We start from the raw sequence: 17,883 nt of genomic DNA on the forward strand, positions 1-17,883 counted from the left end.
CAGAAAATGAGATTGTGGCCAGGATTCCAACTTCTGATTGCTAACCACTGTCCCCGGATGCAAAGATGTATCTCTGATGTTAAGTAATGTTTTTCAGTCAGATAAGCTGCCAGCACTCACTGCTGAAGGTTATACATGAATAATGGTCACTTGGGCAAGGTAGCAGGAGGTGAAGCAAAGAAGACAAGTCTTTAGGAGTGGAGGGAAATATTGGGTTAAAAAAAAAGCAGAAATCCTAGTTAGAGCCTTTTTGTATCCATTGTGAAAGATCATAGGTTGCTAAATTATAAAGATGGAAGTTTTTCATTTTATGGCTGAAATACATGTTATCCAATTAGACTTAAAATAAATTACAACTGTGACGAACTTGTAAATTGCCAGTGTGTTAAACCTGCATCTTCAATTGCAAAATTATTCATTCTTCAAGTTATTTTCATGTTCACTAACATAAATACAAATATTTCATATTCAGAATGTTGTAGCTTTTTTATCAGAAAGTCAATTGTTTTCCTTATTTCAGAACAACTTTTCAGTGTCGGCGAAGTTGCTCAAAGAACTTGACAAAGAGTCCAAGGTTAAAAATGACTGGAGAGTGAGATGGATACAAAGTTATAGCCGATTCAGTCATAAGCGCAGTCGGAGTCTGGAGAGAGCAGGGCAGATTGTAACGGTGATGAAGACCATCCCCTTGCTGGGTAATGGCTGATAATTTTCTAACATTAACATAGCAACCAAAAATAATCAATTCTTTAATTTTTTTTAAATGGGTTTCTGACAGCTTCCCTGCATGTTTTTAATCTTCACTAATGGCACTGATTTTTAAATGTTTTATCTTTTTTAGAAAACCAGCATAAATTGTACAAAAGCAATAAATGACTTAGATGAGGGAGCAAAGGCCTATGGTAGCTAAGTTTGCAGGTGACACAAATAGGTAGGAAAGTATGTTGTGAAGAAGACATAAGGAGGTGCAGACGAATATAGATAAGTTGAGTGAGTGGGCAAAAATGTGGCAGATGGTGTATAATGTGGGAAAACGTGAAGTTGTTCACTTTGGCAGGAAGAATAAAAAAGTTATTTAAACGGAGAACGGATACAGTATTCTGAGGTGTAGAGGGACCTAGATGTTTTTGTGAATGAGTCACAGTAAGTTAGTATGCAGATACAGCATGTAATCAAGAAGGTTAATGGAATGCTATCCTTTATTATGAGAGGAATTGAACATAAAAATAAGGAGTTATGCTTCAGTTATACAGGGCTTTGGTGAGACCGTATCTCGAATACTATATGCAGTTTTGGTCTCTTTATTTAAGGAAGGATGTAAATGCGTTAAGAGGCATTGCAGAGGAGGTTTACTAGATTGATACCCGGAATGATCGGGTTGTCTTAGGAGGACCGGTTAGACAGGCTGGGCTTGTTTCCACTGGGGTTTAGAAGAGTGAGGGGTGACTTGATCGAAACATATAAGATCCTGAGTGGTCTTGACAAGGTGGATGTGGAAAGGATGTTTTCCCTTGTGGGTGAGTCCAGAACTTGGAGGCACTGTTTTAAAATTAGGGGTCACCCTTTTAGGACAGAGATGAGGAGAATTTTTTTCTGAGGGTTATGCAACTTTGGAACTCTGTTTCAGAAGGCGGGGGAAGCTGAGTCGCTAAATATTTTTAAGGCAGAGGTAGATATATTCTTGTTAGGCAAGGGAATCAAAGGTTATCGGGGGATAGATGGGAATGTGGAACTCGAAACACAAACAGATCAGCCATGATCTTATTGAATGGCAGAGCAAGGTTAAGGGGCCAAATGGCCTACTTCTACTCCTATTTCATATGTCTGTATTGTCAGTTAGAATTTTTAAATAAAGAACATTCTTCTGGCATAGCTTTAACATGTAGCAAAGGGTTTCGGATGTTGGGTGATGCACTTTACACAGGGATTGGCTCCTGACTACAGTTGTGCCACCAAATGGAAACAACAGACCAATTCTCCACAAGCAAATAAGCAGTTCAGAAAGATGGATCATTCCAAAACATGTGGCATCCACCCACTAATCACCAGGCGAATCAAGAGCATCAGAGGTCTGAGAACCAATCTGCTTATTAAGAGTATGCGAGAAAGCTAGCTAGTAATATAAAAATAGACAATAAGAGTTTCTACCAGTTCTTAAATAGGAAAAGAGTAAGTAAAGATAATGTTGGTCCCCAAGGGAGAGAGTCTGGGGAACTGATAATGGAAAACAAGGAGATGGCAAAGGCATCGAACAGGTATTTTCTGTCTTCACTGCAGAAAACCTCCCAAGGATACTTGAAAATCAAGAATTGAAGGGGAGGGAGGAACTTAAAGCAATCACCATCACTAAAGAAAAGGTGCTGGGAAAACTATTAGATCTGAAGGTTGAAGATTCCACAGGACCTGATGGCCTGCGTTCTAGGGTCTTAAAGGAAATGGCCGCAGAGATAGTAGATGCATTGGTTGTAATCTTCCAAAATTCCTTAGATTTTGGAAGGGTTCCAGCGGATTGGAAACTGGCAAATGTAACACCTTTATTCAAGAAAGGAGGGAGACAGAAAGCAGAAAACTATAGGCCAGTTAGTCTAACATCTGTCATACCGAAATTGCTGGGAGCCATTATTAAGGAGGTTATAGCAGGATGCTTGGAAAATAATAACGTCATCAGGCAAGATCATCGTGGCTTTGTGAAAGGGTAATTGTGTTTAACTAATTTATTAGAGTTCTTTGAGGAAGTAGCAAGCAAGGTGGATAAGGGAGAACCTGTACATGTGGTGTACATGGATTCCCAAAAGGCATTCAATAAGGCCACATCAAAGGTTATTACACAAGATAAGATTTAGCTCAATGGGCAGGCACGCGCCCGACCCGCTCGAGTGTAAAATGACAATGCGTTGATGTTGGTCGAGCGTCCCAATGTCAATGCACAGTTGTGCGATATTTCATTCAGCGGGCACACGCTGAAGTCAGCAGCAAGCCTGCCGCCAATTAAAAGGCCTGTTAAGGCCATTAAATGATCAATTAACTTCAATTTTTCAATGCCCGTCCAATAACACTTCACCTCCCTGAGGCAGCTCTGTGCCTCAGGGAGATTATGAAGTGCGTACTTGCCCTCACCTGGCTCACACTCCCCACCCCTCCCGCCTGCACAGGCAGCACTGAGCACTTCTGCTCGTTCTTCACACTGGTGTGAAATTGCCTTCCAGCCCCGGGTGGCTTCCCAACTGCCCCCGCCTAGCCCCCCCAACACGTGTGAAATTCTGCCCATGGTATAGGAGTTATATATTAACACGGGTAAAGGATTGGGTAGCTAACAGGGAGCAGAGAGTAGGGGTAAATGGGTCTTTTTTCAGGTTTGCGTGCTGTAAAGAGTGGAGTGCCACAGGGATCAGTGTTGGAGTCTCAATTATTTGCAATCTATAAATAAGTTGGATGAAGGGAATTGTCTGTATGGCAGCTAAATTTGCCAGTGACACCAAGATAGGTAGGAAAGTAAATTGTCAAGAAGAGGTAGAGAGTCCGCAAAAGGGTATAGACAGGTTAAGTGAGTGGGCAAAAATTTGGCAGATGCAGTATAATGTGAGAAAATGTGAACTTGCCCACTTTGGCAGGTAGAATAGAACAGCAGGTTACTATTTAACTGGAGAGAGATTGCAGAACTCAGTGGTACAGCGGGATCTGGGTGTCCTGGTGCATGAATCACAAAACATTATGCAGGTGTAGCAAGTGATAAGGAAGGCAAATGGAATGTTGGTGTTTATTGCAAGGGGAATGGAATATGAAAGTAAGGAAGTTTTACTGCAGCTGTACAGGGCACTGGCGAGACCACATCTGAAGTATTGTGTGCAGTTTTGGGCCCCTTATTTGAAAAAGGATATAATTGTGTTAGAAACTGTTCAAAGAAGGTTCACATAACTCATTCCTTGGTTGAAAGGCTCATCTTATGAAGAAAGGCTGAACAGTTTGGGCGTATATCCATTGGAGTTCAGAAGAATGAGAGGTGATCTTTTTGAAAATATAAGATTCTGAGGGGACTTGATAGGGTGGATACTGGGAGGATGTTTCCTCATGTGGTGGCGAGCTAGAACCAGGCAGGATGCAGTTTAAGAATAAGAGGTCTCCCTTTTAAGACAGATGAAAAACCTTTCTCTACAGAATGTCGTTAGAATGTGGAATTCTCTTCCCCCGAAAACAGGGTCACTGAATTTATTCAAGGCTGAATTACATAGATTTTTGACAGACAAGGAAGTGAAGTGTTATGGGGAGCTGGCAGGAAAATGTAGACCTCCAGCAGATCAGCCATGCTCTTATCGAATGGCGGAGCAGGCTTGAAGGGCTGAATGGCATACTCCTGCTCCTAAGCCTTATATTCCTGCGTCAGCTTAGGAAAGGTCACATGATGAAAGGTGGAAGAGAAAAATACAGATCAGAAAATAATTCTTAGTTATTGCTATTTTAAAAAATAGTGAAACAAGGATCTAAAAGAACAGTCTTTAAAACTATTATTTTTACAAGTTTGGGGTATTGGGTATAAATTTATACCCCATCATATAAGGTCTGCAACACACACAATAACTGACACACAAGGCACCAAAACCATTCAGAAAGAAAAGGTAAATGAGGATTTAAATGTTGCTGTCATGAACAGAGATCTTATCTTACAGTTGAAGCTGAGGTGGAGACTCTAAATATACAAAGGCACGCTCTCAGAGACCAGAACACATTGCTTGGAACAACCTATTGGATTATGGCTAATGCTCTGAATAAAGACCCGTCAGTTCTTCAGCATATTGAGAAGAACCGAGCAAGAAATGTTATAGAACTTTCTGGAGCTACCAGTGACGATATAGCACAGGTGGGAAAAGAATTCCTAACTGTACCAAAAGATGCATAAATCCAGTTAATATCTGAACCTTTTCTGACAGCTCTTTATTTTGTTGTTGCTCAGGTTTCAGTTGGATTATACAGAAAGGCTCATGAATATCTGCGAATTGCTGTTAAAAAGGTTGAAGAAGAGCTGCAGTCTCTTTCTGAAAAACATGTTGACACATTGGGAGTGATTAAAGCCTACATGAATTTGGCAAATTTCTGTGACAAATGCCTGCGTGAGGAAGAAGAAAGTGAAAACCGTAAGAGTGGAAGAAAATGTGTAATAACTTGTCCTCGTCTGTTCTGAACATTTGCTTGTATTGTGTATTTATACAATATGTAGCTATTGGGGCTTAATATTTGGTACCATAGTGACTGGGACCAGTTGTGGCGCAAATTTCCTTTGCTTTTGTTGCCTGCCTTCATTTACTGAAAAGAAATCTTTCCATTTTCCTCTCTGTGACTTTAGTCTATTTTCCTGCGTCTTTTATCTCACCAGTTTTATTTCTTCTTCCAACCTTTCTTGAGACCCATAAGTCATTACATGCAATACCACTAAATCCTTAGTTAATTACAGTATCCAAAAAACAAAACATTCAAATTGCAGCTCCTTACTGGATTTTGATGATTATTGCTTATTTCGGTCCCAAATTGTAGGAATTTAGGTTTTTTTACTTGCAAGCAATGTCTGTAAGAGCTGTGAAAATGCAAAATATAAGGAAAAAATGGAAATGCACAAAATCTGAAATAAAAACAACATTTAGGGAGTACAAAATAGGGGTGTTGCACCAAAATGACATGAGGAAAAATTTTTCATGCAGCGAATGGTTAGGATCTGGAATGCACTACCTGAGTGTATGGTGGAGGTAGGTTCAATTTTTTTTTAAATTCCTTCATGGGATGTGGGCATCGCTGGCTAAGCCAGCATTTATTGTCCATCCCTAATTGCCTTTGTTCAGAGGGCATTTAAGTGTCAACCACATTGCTGTGGGGCCGGAGTCACATGTAGACCAGACCAGGTAAGGACAGCAGATTTCCTTCCCTAAAGGACATTAGTGAACCACATGGGTTTTTACAACAACTAGCAATGGTTCCATGGTCATCATTACTCTTTTTGAATTCCAGATTTTTATTTAATTCAAATTTCACCATCTGCTGTGGCGGTATTCAAACCTGGGTCATTGGATCAAAAGCATAGCACTATTAATTTGTGCAATTTTTCATTTATTTCTTGTTACCCTATTAATGTATGCCATTGGAAGAAAAGCGTAGCAGAGATGTAATTTAAAATACCGTAGCATAGTGGTCATGTAATGGACGTGTAATCCAGACCCCTGGATAATGATCCCGAGACAGAAATTTAAATCTCAACATGGCATCTGTGGAAATTAAATTCAATTACTTAAATAAATCTGGAATAAAACACTAGTATCAGTAAAGGTGATTAGTGGTAATGCAAGTCCTGACTATTGACCCCAGAGCTCTACCCTGGGTCTCTGGAATATTAGCCCAGTGACAATACCACTATCCCAACACCTCTCCCTAATTGAGACATACAAAAGAGAATTAGACTGTTATCCAAAAAGGAAGAATGTGAAGGGTTACGGGGAGATAGCAGGGGAGTGGCACCAGGTCAATTGTTTATTCAGGGATAAAAGCAAATGTTCATTCAGGGAGCTGGTGGAGACATGATGGACTGAATGGCCTGTGCTAAACAATTCTGTGATTCTGTGAAAATGTTTATCTGGATTTTCTGGTAGGCCCATTGCATCAACAGAGGCACAGCATGATAGACTTGTCTAAGATAAAAGCAAAATACTGCGGATGCTGGTAATCTGAAACAAAAACAAAAATAGCTGGAAAAACTCAGCAGGTCTGACAGCATCTGCGGAGAGGAATACAATTAACACTTCAAGTCCGTATGAGACTTCATCAGAACTAAAGAAATATGGAAATGAAGTGAAATATAATCTGGTTATGGGGGGTGGGACAGGTAGAGCTGGATAGAGGGCCAGTGATAGGTGGAGGCAAAGAAGAGATTGCCAAAGATGTCATAGACAAAAGGACAAAGGGGTGTTGACAGTGGTGATAGACTTGTCCTTGTCTTAATATCATGACCTTAACCCCAGATGGTTTTCTGACCTGAAAGTCATTTGCATTTTCCACATGGACAATCCAACTACTGGGCTTTAGGAGAGTGACCAGTGCACAAAAGTTAGTAAGGAGCCCGGCTTTTATGTTGGAACAATGTGTTTGTCATCACTATTTGTTACAGCTTTCACATTCACAGTAATGTTGATCACAAATACGCTGTTAGTGCATCATGCACTTTCAGTTCTTTGATGTTTATAAATAAATAAATTCATGTTTCTTACAGTTGTGAATTTCCCTGAGCTGCAGACATTCCCAGCTTGCGTAGTGGAAAATATGTTAAAAGCGCTGAAGTATAATTCGAGAGAAGCCAGACTGAGATTCCCTAGATTGTTACAGATTGTGGAATTATATCCAGCTGAGACACAGGACCTCATGACGAGAGGGGTATGTACTTGTTCAGATGACTGCTGTTTTACATTAATGCTTTAACAGCTGGATTTTGCAGGCTTTGAGTATTTTTACGCAGTGTCACAGTTTTTGTTCATCCAGCTGAGGGAGTAAACCTGTGCTGCAAAAAAATACTGCAGTTTACTTTTTGTATATGGTAGTATACATGGAACTGATTGGCTGTCATTAATTTAATGAAATAATAACCAAAAGATGTGGAATAATTTGCCTGATTTGCAAACTTTTTTTCATGTTTGAGTAAGTTGTTTATGATTGCTCCACTTTTTCCACGGCACACACCCTTCCCTGTCAAGGGGACAGCCAGCATGCTTTGGAATGACAATTTATTGCTGTCTGTCAAAGGCATTGCTAGACTAAGCTGCCTTCATTTTTCCCAGACTTGCCACAGTGGCACATTTGAGACGCAGTTCACTTTGTGATATGGAATAGAAGGATACCAGTTGAGTGTGTTGGAGTGTCAATATGCTATGTCACCAGACTCCATGTAATAAATGCACATAGTGGTATTTCTATGTGATATAATTATGATATATTATAATCTAATGTGATCATGCATTTAGGGAGTGGTAGTACTAGTCCTGACTATTGACCCCAGATCCCATGAAGTCTCCTGGCAAGTGGATTAGGAAGGAAGAAAAAACACCCTGAAGTTCCCAATGTCTTTCACTCTGCTGTGGCTGCTTGTTCCTGCTCCTGATGAATACCAGGTGCAGACAAGGTCAGACCTGGTGACAATGCATCTTGATTGCATAGAATGCTAATTCACTTTCCAAAGAAAGAAATAACTTTTGTTTATGTAATGTCTTTTACTACCTCCATATGCCTGAAATTGCTTTACGGTCAGTGCAGTACTTCTGAAGCGCAGTCACTGTTATAATTTAGACCGATATGAATATCGCTGGGGCATTGTGACACAGCATGCAAATTTTTAATCCATTTACTTTGTGCAATTTTTCATTTTTTTTTTTGTTACACTGTTAATGTATGCCATTGGAACAAAAGCATGTAATTTAAAATACAATAGCTTATTGGTTATGCTAGTGGACTAGTAATCCAGACCTTTGGATGAATGGTCTGGAGACGGAAGTTCAGATCTCACCACGGTATCTGTGGAATTTAAGATCAATTACTTAAATAAATCTGGAATAAAACACTAGTATCAGTAAAGGTGATCATGCAATTAGGAGGGAATGGTAGTGCGAGTCGTGACTATTGACTCCAGATCCCATTAAACCTCCTGGCATTAGGTCAAACATGCGCAAGAAAACCTCATGCTGATTAGTACCTACAACTGATGAGTCAGTACTCCTTCACCATGTTGAACAGCACTTGGAAGAGGCAGTGGAGATAGAAAAAGCACAATGTACTCTGAATGGAGGATTTCAATGTCCATCACCAAGAGTGGCTCGGTAGCACCACGACTGACCAAGCTGGCTGAGTCCTGCAGCAGGCAGTGAGAGAACCAAAACAAGGGCAAAAACCTACCAGACCTTGACCTGTGACAATTTATTTGTCACAGATGCATGTGTCCATGACAGTATTAATAGGAATGAACCCCACACAGTCCTTTTGGAGACAAAGTCCTATCTTCACACTAAGGATACCTGCTATCAGGTTGTGTAGCACCACCATGTGCTAAATAGGATAGATTCACAACATACCGAGCAGCTCAAAACTGGTCATTCTTGAGGTGGTGTGGGCCATCATCAGCAGCAGAATTGTATTCAATCACAATCTGTAACCTCACGCCACCAGAATATCCTCACACTACCATTGCCACCAAGCCAGGGGCTCCACCCTGGTTCAATGAAGCGTGCAGGCAGGCATGCCAGGAGCAGCACCATGCATATCTAAAAATAAGGGGCAAAATTTTACCTTCCCCCACATTGGGTTTGCAGATGGGGTGGGGCTTTGCTATCAAATTCCTCAGCTGGCCTTCCCACCAGGCTCCCACCCGCACTATCCTCTCCAATTTTACCATGGGATGGGTAAGACCTAGGATAGCCTGCCCACCCTTGCCCCAATTGAGTCCCTTAAGTGGCCAATTGATGACCACTTAAGGGCTGGTGGAAGGAGTTCAGGGGTAGGGAGAAGCCTGAAAAGTGACCCTGCTCCATCAACACTCCCCACCCACTCTGTTCACCCACCCAGGCCTTGCCTCCCCTCCCTATCCTGAGACCCCCACACTTGCCTGGTCCTGGACTCCTTGGACTTAGACTCTGGAGACTAGACTAGTCCCAGCCTAATCAGATTGGCTGACAGATTCCTGAGGCAGGGATTCCCCCTGAGTGAGGGGCGGAGTTCCCATCTCCAGTCAATTAATGCTGGTTGGAGCGTTAAATGGTTGTGGGTGACCAGTATCGGTGGGGATGTGTTCACCACCAGCTCTTGAGATAGCAGGAAGGGAAACCCCACCATCCAAAAAATCCTGGTTGTGGTCCCACCTTGTGAGGCTACAACATTGGATTACTTGTCGAACAGTGGAGGCAGCAAGCAATAGAGCTTAAGTGATCCCGCAATCAACTGATTAGCTCAAAGCTTTGCAGTCCTGTCACATCCAGTTGTGAATAGTGGTAGACAATTAAGCAACTAACAGGAGGAGGAGAATCCATGAACATCGTCATCCTCAATGATAGCAGAGCCCAGCATGAGTGTCAAGGCTGAAGCGTTCGCAGCCATCTTCAGTCCAAAGTGCCAAATGGATGATCCATCTTGGCCCCCTCCCGAGACCCTCACTGTAACAGAAACCAGTCTTCAGCCAATTCAATTTACTCAGTGTGGTATCAGGAAAAGGCTGAGTGCACTGGATACAGCAAAAGCTTTCCTGGCTGTCATGCTGAAGATTTGTGCTCCAGAGCTAGCTGTTCCCCAGTTGAATTGTTCCAGTGAAGCTGCAATACTGGCATCTACCAGCAAAGTGGAGAAGTGCCCAAGTATGTTCTGTCCACAAAAAGCAGGACAGATCCAATCTGGCCACTTATCATACTAAAGCAGTATATGTCCTCATGCAGCTAGACCTTGATAATATCCAGGCTTGAGCTGATTGGGGACAAGTAATTGGCACCCCATCCACTACCTTAAACATTCATTCCCTCCATCACTGATGCACAGTGGCAGCAATGTGTACAGTCTACAAGATGCACCACACAAGTGTCAGGCAATGACTCTCCCTAACTAGGGAGAATCTAACCTACCCCTTTGAAATTTAATGTTATTACCATTACTGAATCCCCCACCGTCATGGATGATTGCTTGGGGGTTACCATCAAATGGAAACTTAACTGGACCAGCTATATAAATACTTTACCTACGAGATCAAGTCAAAGGCTAGGAATCCTGTGGCAAGTAACTCACGTCCTGATTCCCCAAAACCTGTCCACCATCAACAAGGCACAAGTCGGGAGTGTGATGGAATACTCTTCACTTACCTGGATGAGTGCAGCTCCAACAACACTCAAGAAGCTCAACACCATCCAAGGCAAAGCAATCCGCTTGATTGGCACCGCATCCACCACCTTAAACGTTCATTCCCCCCGCCACTGATGCACAGTGGCAGCAATGTGTACCGTCTACAAGATGCACTGCAGCAACTGATCATGGCTTCTTCAACAGCACCTTCCAAACCCGCAAACTCTATCATCTAGAAGGTCATGGGCAGCAGACGCATGGGAACATCACCACCTGTAAGTTGCTCTCCAAGCCGCACATCATCTGACTTGGAAATATATCGCTGTTCCTCCACTGTCGTTGGGTCAAAATCCCAGAACTCCTTCCCTAACAGCACTGCGGATGCACCTACACCACAGACTACAGCGGCTCAATAAGGCAGCTTGCCACACCTTCTTTTGGAATCAGCAATAAATACTGCTCTTGCCAGCGACATGCACATCCCATAGTTCAATTAGAAAAAGATTCATCAGGTGCTGGCTGAAGAAAGCAGATTTTTTTTAACATCTGTTATTTTCTTAGCTTTTCCTTTTTAGAATATTCCTCTGCCGTAAACCTGAGGCAGAATTCGACGCGCCACAAGTGGATGCGTGCCCGACCCGATCGGGTGTTACATAGCGTGCGATGGCATTGGGTGAGCATTCCGACGTTATCGCGCGCTTGTGTGATATTTTGGCCAGCGGGTGCTGGAGCCATGCCCACCATTAATTAAGAGGCCTCCTAATGCAATTAAAAAACCTATTGATGCCAAATTTTCAATGCCCGTGCGATTTTGCGCTCATCGGGCATGTGGCCAGTTAACATTATCAAAAACCTCATCCACAGGTGGGATAAAACAGGTCAGCAGCATTGCCAGAGTTGGTAGTGGGGAATTTGGTATATAGTTTGCTACTGGTGACTTATTGGTACTTGGCAGCTTCATCTCTGTTTGGGGCTTCATTCTTAGCATTTCCAAGCTTCATTTCAGGACTCATTGGTGTCTCCAAGGCCCCAGGAGGATTCAGACCATGTGGACCCTTCCAGATATCGGACAGCTTTCCCTTAACCTGGTATGGGAATTGTGGTCTCTGCTGGCGGCACCTCCTCTGAAGTGGAAGAGAGGGGTAGAAGGGAGAGGAGGCCAGGTGTCCCAATGCAGCTTCCAAGGGGAGGAGAGGCGCAGGCACAAGGGGCACAGGGCCAACAGGAAATCCAAGGTGGAAGGGACCGCAGAAGACACCATTATCCTGCTGCTAGGCGACCTCAATATGTCTGATGTGCAGTGCCGAAGGAGGCTCCGCTTCTTAAGGGAGACAATGATCTCCATTTGTCAGATGATTGTGCCTGAGATCAGCTCCAACTGTGTGGGTGGACGCCCATGCTATTGGTTCTGAAAGTCACAGTGGCCCTAAGCTTCTATCCCCCTGGGTCTGTGGGGGATCTGTGTGGAATTTTCCAATCAGCTGTCCATAGTTGCATCGAGCTGGTGACAGAAGCTCTGCTCAGACTGACCTTTATTCTTTATCATATGGACGAGGCCAGCCAGGCTGAGCGAGCCAGAGGCTTTTGCAGCGATTGCTGGGTTCCTCCATGTCCAGGGTGCAATCGACTACACATGTGGCCATCAAGGCGCCAGCGGATGAACTGAGTGCCTTCATCAACAGGAAGGGCTTCTACTCCATGAACATGCAGATTGTGTGTGACCACAGGATGCAGATTCTGCAAGTCTGTGCAAGGTACCCATGCAGCTCTAATGACGCTTATATCCTGAGACACTCACAGGTGCCGAGGCTCTTCAGTGCTCCGGCTCAACTGGATGAGTGGCTGCTGGGTGACTAGGGCTATCCATTGAAGAGGTGGCTCATGATGCCTCTCCGCCATCTATGAACAGAGGCAGAGAAGTATTACAATATGAGTCATGCCTCCACAAGGGAGGTGGTAGAGAGGACCATAGGCCTTCTCAAGATGCGCTTCCGATGCTTGGACCGTTCAGGGGTGCACTACAATACCCCACCAGAACGGTCACTGTTGGTGGTTGCATGCTGCGCTCTCCATAATCTGGCACTGGCAAGGCGGGGACCCACTGGAGGAAGAAGATTTTGAAGCAGCTGCAGAGGCCACAGATAATGGATCCAGTAGTGAGTTAGAAGAACACCACGTTGAGGAGAACGCTGAGGGCATGGAAGCAGGGACGGCAGGGAAGCCTGGAAACAAGGACAGCAGGGAAGCCTTGATCCAGCGCTCCTTCAACTAGGCTACCAAAGACCAGCTTCTACTGCATGCCAGGGCTGCCGCCTCCATCCTGGATATCTGAAATGACCCTTTCGTTTGAACCCTAAGTCCACTCAGTGCCTGTTTAATAAAGTTTAGAGCCACTCTTGTCCATCATTACATACTGGCGTACCCTGCACCAAAAAAATAAAAAGGTGAAGCATACTCGGGCCATTACGGCAAAAACAAAATTAATCTCATTTTGACAATCCAAAAAATTTACATAACCTTATCTGGTGTTCATTCCCAGACCAGTAACGATAAGCCATATACAAATTAACAAAAAATCACCCGTGAACTGTCCCTCTTGTGCTCAAGGTGCCTTTAACTTACGTTTCCGAGTGCTAAGTCTAGGTGCCCCCTCTCTGGCACCGACATTGGAGACAGCCTGTTGACTCTGCTGTCTTGTTGACCTTGATGACTTTGGCGGTCGTCCTCTGGCCAGTGGAGCCTGTGCTGGCCCCACCTGGGAGGGAGTGGTCAGTGCCACAGCTGGCATCTCCCCAGTCATTGCAGCCTGATCAGATACGACGATCACTGGTGGAGGAGCTGCTGCCGTCATCCAAAGCGCCCTTAGAGGAGCCCTGAGAGATGACAAGCAGCTCATGCACCAAGGTGAGCTCACCCTGGACCTCCCTGTTCACCACTGATGGACGGGCACCTAGCTGGGACACTGGGTGCCTTACCCATCACCCACACTGACCCACCTGAGGTGAGGGCTTATGTGAGGGCTTGCAGGTCCAAGTGCAAACCCAGGAACTCCTCGTTCTGTCCTTAGAGCTGCCTCTTCATGAAAGTTGCCAGTCCCTCAATGGAGGAGGCAGTGCGCTCGGCCATGAGAGTCAACACAGTGCTCACGTAGTCCACATGAACTCCTCCACAACGGAGAGCATGGCACGAATACTCTCATGGATCTCCGCCAGATCCTCCTGCACATCCTGCTGAACATCCAGCACCTAATGGACGACTCCAGAGGCTCATCATCTGCCTTTGACTGAGCATTGTACTGGCCCCCAGCAGTCCTCCAACTGCCAGCGCCCTGGGCATTCTCTGCCTGTACCTCAAGCGAATGTGAAGTGCCCTCACCAATGTGCACTGACGTCCTAGCTACCGTTCTAATGCCGAGGTGCTAGTATCTGCGCTGGTGCCACAGAGCGGGTGTGACGCAGGCGCAAGCGAAGCCCCTTCGTTCTCCGGCGTGAGGGTGGCCCTTTGGGGGTCCACAGAACGACTGCGTGTTGGCGAATCTAAAAGGGAGAACAAGGACATGTCATTAGTTAAAGTCATCACACTCTCACTGTGCATGCCAGGCACCCTAGCGAGACAGTGGAGATTTGCATCAAAACGCTATTGTCTTTCAGTGATCAATGTGGACTCCAGGTTCGAGGCTCCCATCAATGAAGAGACTACGCTAGAAAGGTTGGCACAATCCGAGACACTCACTTCTGTGCACTGCGCTCTTACCTTTGTCTGGTACCCCCACCTCTCCACGCCCAGTTGCACGGGGAGTGTACCAGCTCTCGAGCTTGAGGGCGTCCTGCTCAAACCAGCTGAGCAGCAGGAGGTTGGGCTGGCCACTGCCTGTACATGCCTTCTCTGCTTGGTTATGGCTTGTCTTCTCCTGAAAGAATAGAGGGGCATTGATTAGTTCACTCTCTACCTGCAGCGCCATTGCAGCCTGGCCAACCTCAGGTGAGGGACACCTCACCGGGCACATCTGACTCGTGGCCTTCGAGCCTCAAGACATTCAGTCCAAGCAGCCAGGGCTCACCCCCTTGGTCAGCTCTGGCGTCATTGAAAGTTGGCACTCTGACTCTAACACCCCTGAGGTCCACAGGGGGATGCCACACCTTAACACTTCTGCACACTGACTCATGCCAACACAGTATTCATCCTTCCTGAGCGCAGTAGGTCAGTGCTTCGGGCACTGCATCCATATGCGCCACGCCATGTCATGGCTGCTCACCGACACTGCCACCTCCTCCCATGCCTTCTTGGTGAGGTGCGGTGGCCTCCCCCTCCTGTCTCTGGGGACAACGGTATCCCTCCTGGCAGCCACTTTCTCCCAGGAGGACGGTGGGGCGCTCATCCGAAAAGTTGGGGGGGATGAGTGCCCACCCGACCTCCTTTCCAGCCACACTCAACTCCATCACTTGAGTTTGCTAACACACAACAGACGTTCTTCCGTGGCAACCTTCCAGGAGCTGCCTGGGCTATTTTTAAACCAGCCGTCAGGTTACCATTGGACCCAGCGTCTGCTGCGCACCTGCCCCCGCTCGGCCCTTCCTGACCAGTGAGGAGCTGCGTTTCACGCTGGGCGGGCCTTAATTGGCCTGCCAGCTTGAAATCGCAGTCGAGGGCCAATCACTGGCAGCAGACCATTTCCTGATGACTCCCAGGCCTGCCCACCCGATGATCTCAAAATCTAGCCCCTGTTGTTGTCCATGGATACTGTAGACAAGCTCTCACTAATCAAGTGCTAAAATATTTAATCGTGACCGACAGGTGACTCGAACTTTTCTCCCACATAATACCTTCCCCCTAGCCCACTACCTCTTCCAATCATCATCCCTCCTTGTTAGAAGGCATGTGACCTCCAGTCAAGACCTCCCAACATCCTTATCACTGAGATTGAAAAACTCAGTTTGTTGCAGCTACATCCAGAAACCTGCTGCTCTATAACTGCCCTTATATTTCAAGCTATGTCTTGGGAGACCTAGCTGACTGCCCCATGCTTCCCCATTTATCTTTCTAGTGTTTGATTGTTTTCCTGTAAACTGTCTGTTGTATCCACCATTCCATGGATTTGAATACTACTGGCTAAAATAACTTTGGGCAGTGCTTGTGCAGTGAACAACAGGTGAAGACCAGGTTAGATCCAATATGCAAGGAAAATGTCAATGTGTGTGATGCTGTCATGATGTTGGGTCATGACCTCATCACACAAATGTGCTACTGCCAACAGATCAGCAAAATTACTGACTTCAGGAGGAGCAGGATGATTAAGAACACATCATTAAGAAAGTGTCTTCTGAACCACAAATTATAAAAGATCCTGTAGGTTTATTTTCAGCTGAACAGCAGCTATTTGAGATTCACCTTATGGGAGCCATTGTCCAAAAATATGGCAAAGTCTATCGGAATTCAAGTTGTTGCACCATACAACATTGAATTATTTTAAAACAGCACCACATAGTTTGCAGCAAACATTAAATTCTGATTTTATTGGGGGGGGGCGGGGGTGAGAGGTGGCGGTGGGAGGCCAAGGAGGATTCCATGCATAAAAATACTGTAGTTATTTGTTTCTAACTTTAGTTTAAAATTTGTTTACTCTTTACAATTCATTTTCTGTTTCTGTTAAAGTTGCTGGGAGCTGACTGGTATAGATACGGGAATTTATTAATCAGTACTTCACTTGAATTGAAAGTAATTCAGAGACTGAAGCCCTTAAATGAATCCTTTTGTTTATTAAAGTGGAGGCTTAACTGCTGGGGAATTGAGCATTTTCTGTTTTGCATACCCAGTATCCATGCCAGGAAAGCACTGACTCAAGTTCTCTCCCTTCTCCTCATGCCCAAACAAAAAAAAACAGCAGCTACTGCAGCAGTGGAATACGATATTTTCCATTTCTCACATTGGTCACCCAGTGGAGTTAATGAATTTTACTTTAATTGTATAAATGGGCTAGTTTTTGAGGGGGAATTAATAAAGATGATTTTAACTTTTACTTTTTCTATACCAAAGCTTGCAATTTGATTTGAAACAAAAAGAAAATAATCTTTAAAATAATACTTGCATATTGTGTTACCAGGAATAGAGGCACTAAATGACAAAAACTGGAGGCAAGTTCTTCAGTTTCATTTTCCAATTTTAAATGTATAGCAAATATCAATGGAAGCAGTTTTGATCAGAGGTTATTTATAATAATGTTGTTCTGTTTTCTGATAAATAGCTGACAAGTCAGTCACCTAAACTGGCAAGTGGAATGTTCCATTATAGAACTGATTTGAAAGTAAATTTTTAAATTGAAGTATTTGCTTAGTTTGTAAATTAAGGATGATGTTCTGATAACTCTTCTTGAACATTCATCAGGTGTCTTCCATTCCATGCTGGCAGTTCATTGGTTGGATTAGTCAAATGATGGCTGCACTTGACAAAAAAGAGGCTGGTGTCATACACCACATCATAGAGGAGATTGCAGATTCCTACCCACAGGCTATTATATACCCATTTATGATCAGCAGCGAGAACTATAACTTTGAACCATCTGCAAATGGCAAAAAGAACAAAGATTTTGTTGAGAGGTAAAAAGAAATACTGTTGTCCAGTCACCCACTTTTTTACTGAAAGACCTTTACAATTTGCAAAGTAGGAAATCATTGCATTTTGCAAAAATGCTTTTTGGAGGATTTGAATGAATCTGAATTTTGTGACATCTCCATGAAGTGTCTAATCTCATTTAACAACAACTTGCAAACAATTGTAACAGCAAAAATGACCCAAGGCACTTTTACAGAGGGCTAGGAAAAACAAATTAATAATACAGATAAACTTCCTTCTTGAACTTCATAAATGTGGAGAGAAATGGAGGGGTTAAGCATGGATAAAGGCTTCAACAGTAATGGGACAGCGATGGATGATATAAATGTGAAAGCAAGTATCTTGGTAATAATTTGAATGTGGAGTTTGTAGTCCTGTCATCGAGAGAAGTACAATAAGGGAACAACAGGATGTGTCATCAACAGACATATACAA

General features: G+C 44.1%; 1 protein-coding gene across 8 annotated transcripts in view; it reads left to right on the top strand.

Annotated features, from left to right (window-relative positions):
• Positions 1-17,883, top strand: part of prkdc (protein kinase, DNA-activated, catalytic subunit) — a 243,012-nt gene that overhangs the window by 181,226 nt on the left and 43,903 nt on the right. For 7 of the 8 annotated variants that reach the window (XM_041189174.1, XM_041189177.1, XM_041189175.1 and 4 more), the window contains 5 exons: positions 521-695; positions 4,665-4,855; positions 4,949-5,129; positions 7,247-7,407; positions 17,221-17,432. In XM_041189174.1, coding sequence (XP_041045108.1) covers positions 521-695; positions 4,665-4,855; positions 4,949-5,129; positions 7,247-7,407; positions 17,221-17,432 — 920 coding nt within the window. Of the gene's footprint in view, positions 1-520; positions 696-4,664; positions 4,856-4,948; positions 5,130-7,246; positions 7,408-17,220; positions 17,433-17,883 lie in introns of those variants that run through there. The other variant, XM_041189182.1, reaches the window with a different exon arrangement.

Source organism: Carcharodon carcharias, chromosome 6 (assembly GCF_017639515.1).
Source record: "Carcharodon carcharias isolate sCarCar2 chromosome 6, sCarCar2.pri, whole genome shotgun sequence".
Lineage (NCBI taxonomy): Eukaryota > Metazoa > Chordata > Chondrichthyes > Lamniformes > Lamnidae > Carcharodon > Carcharodon carcharias.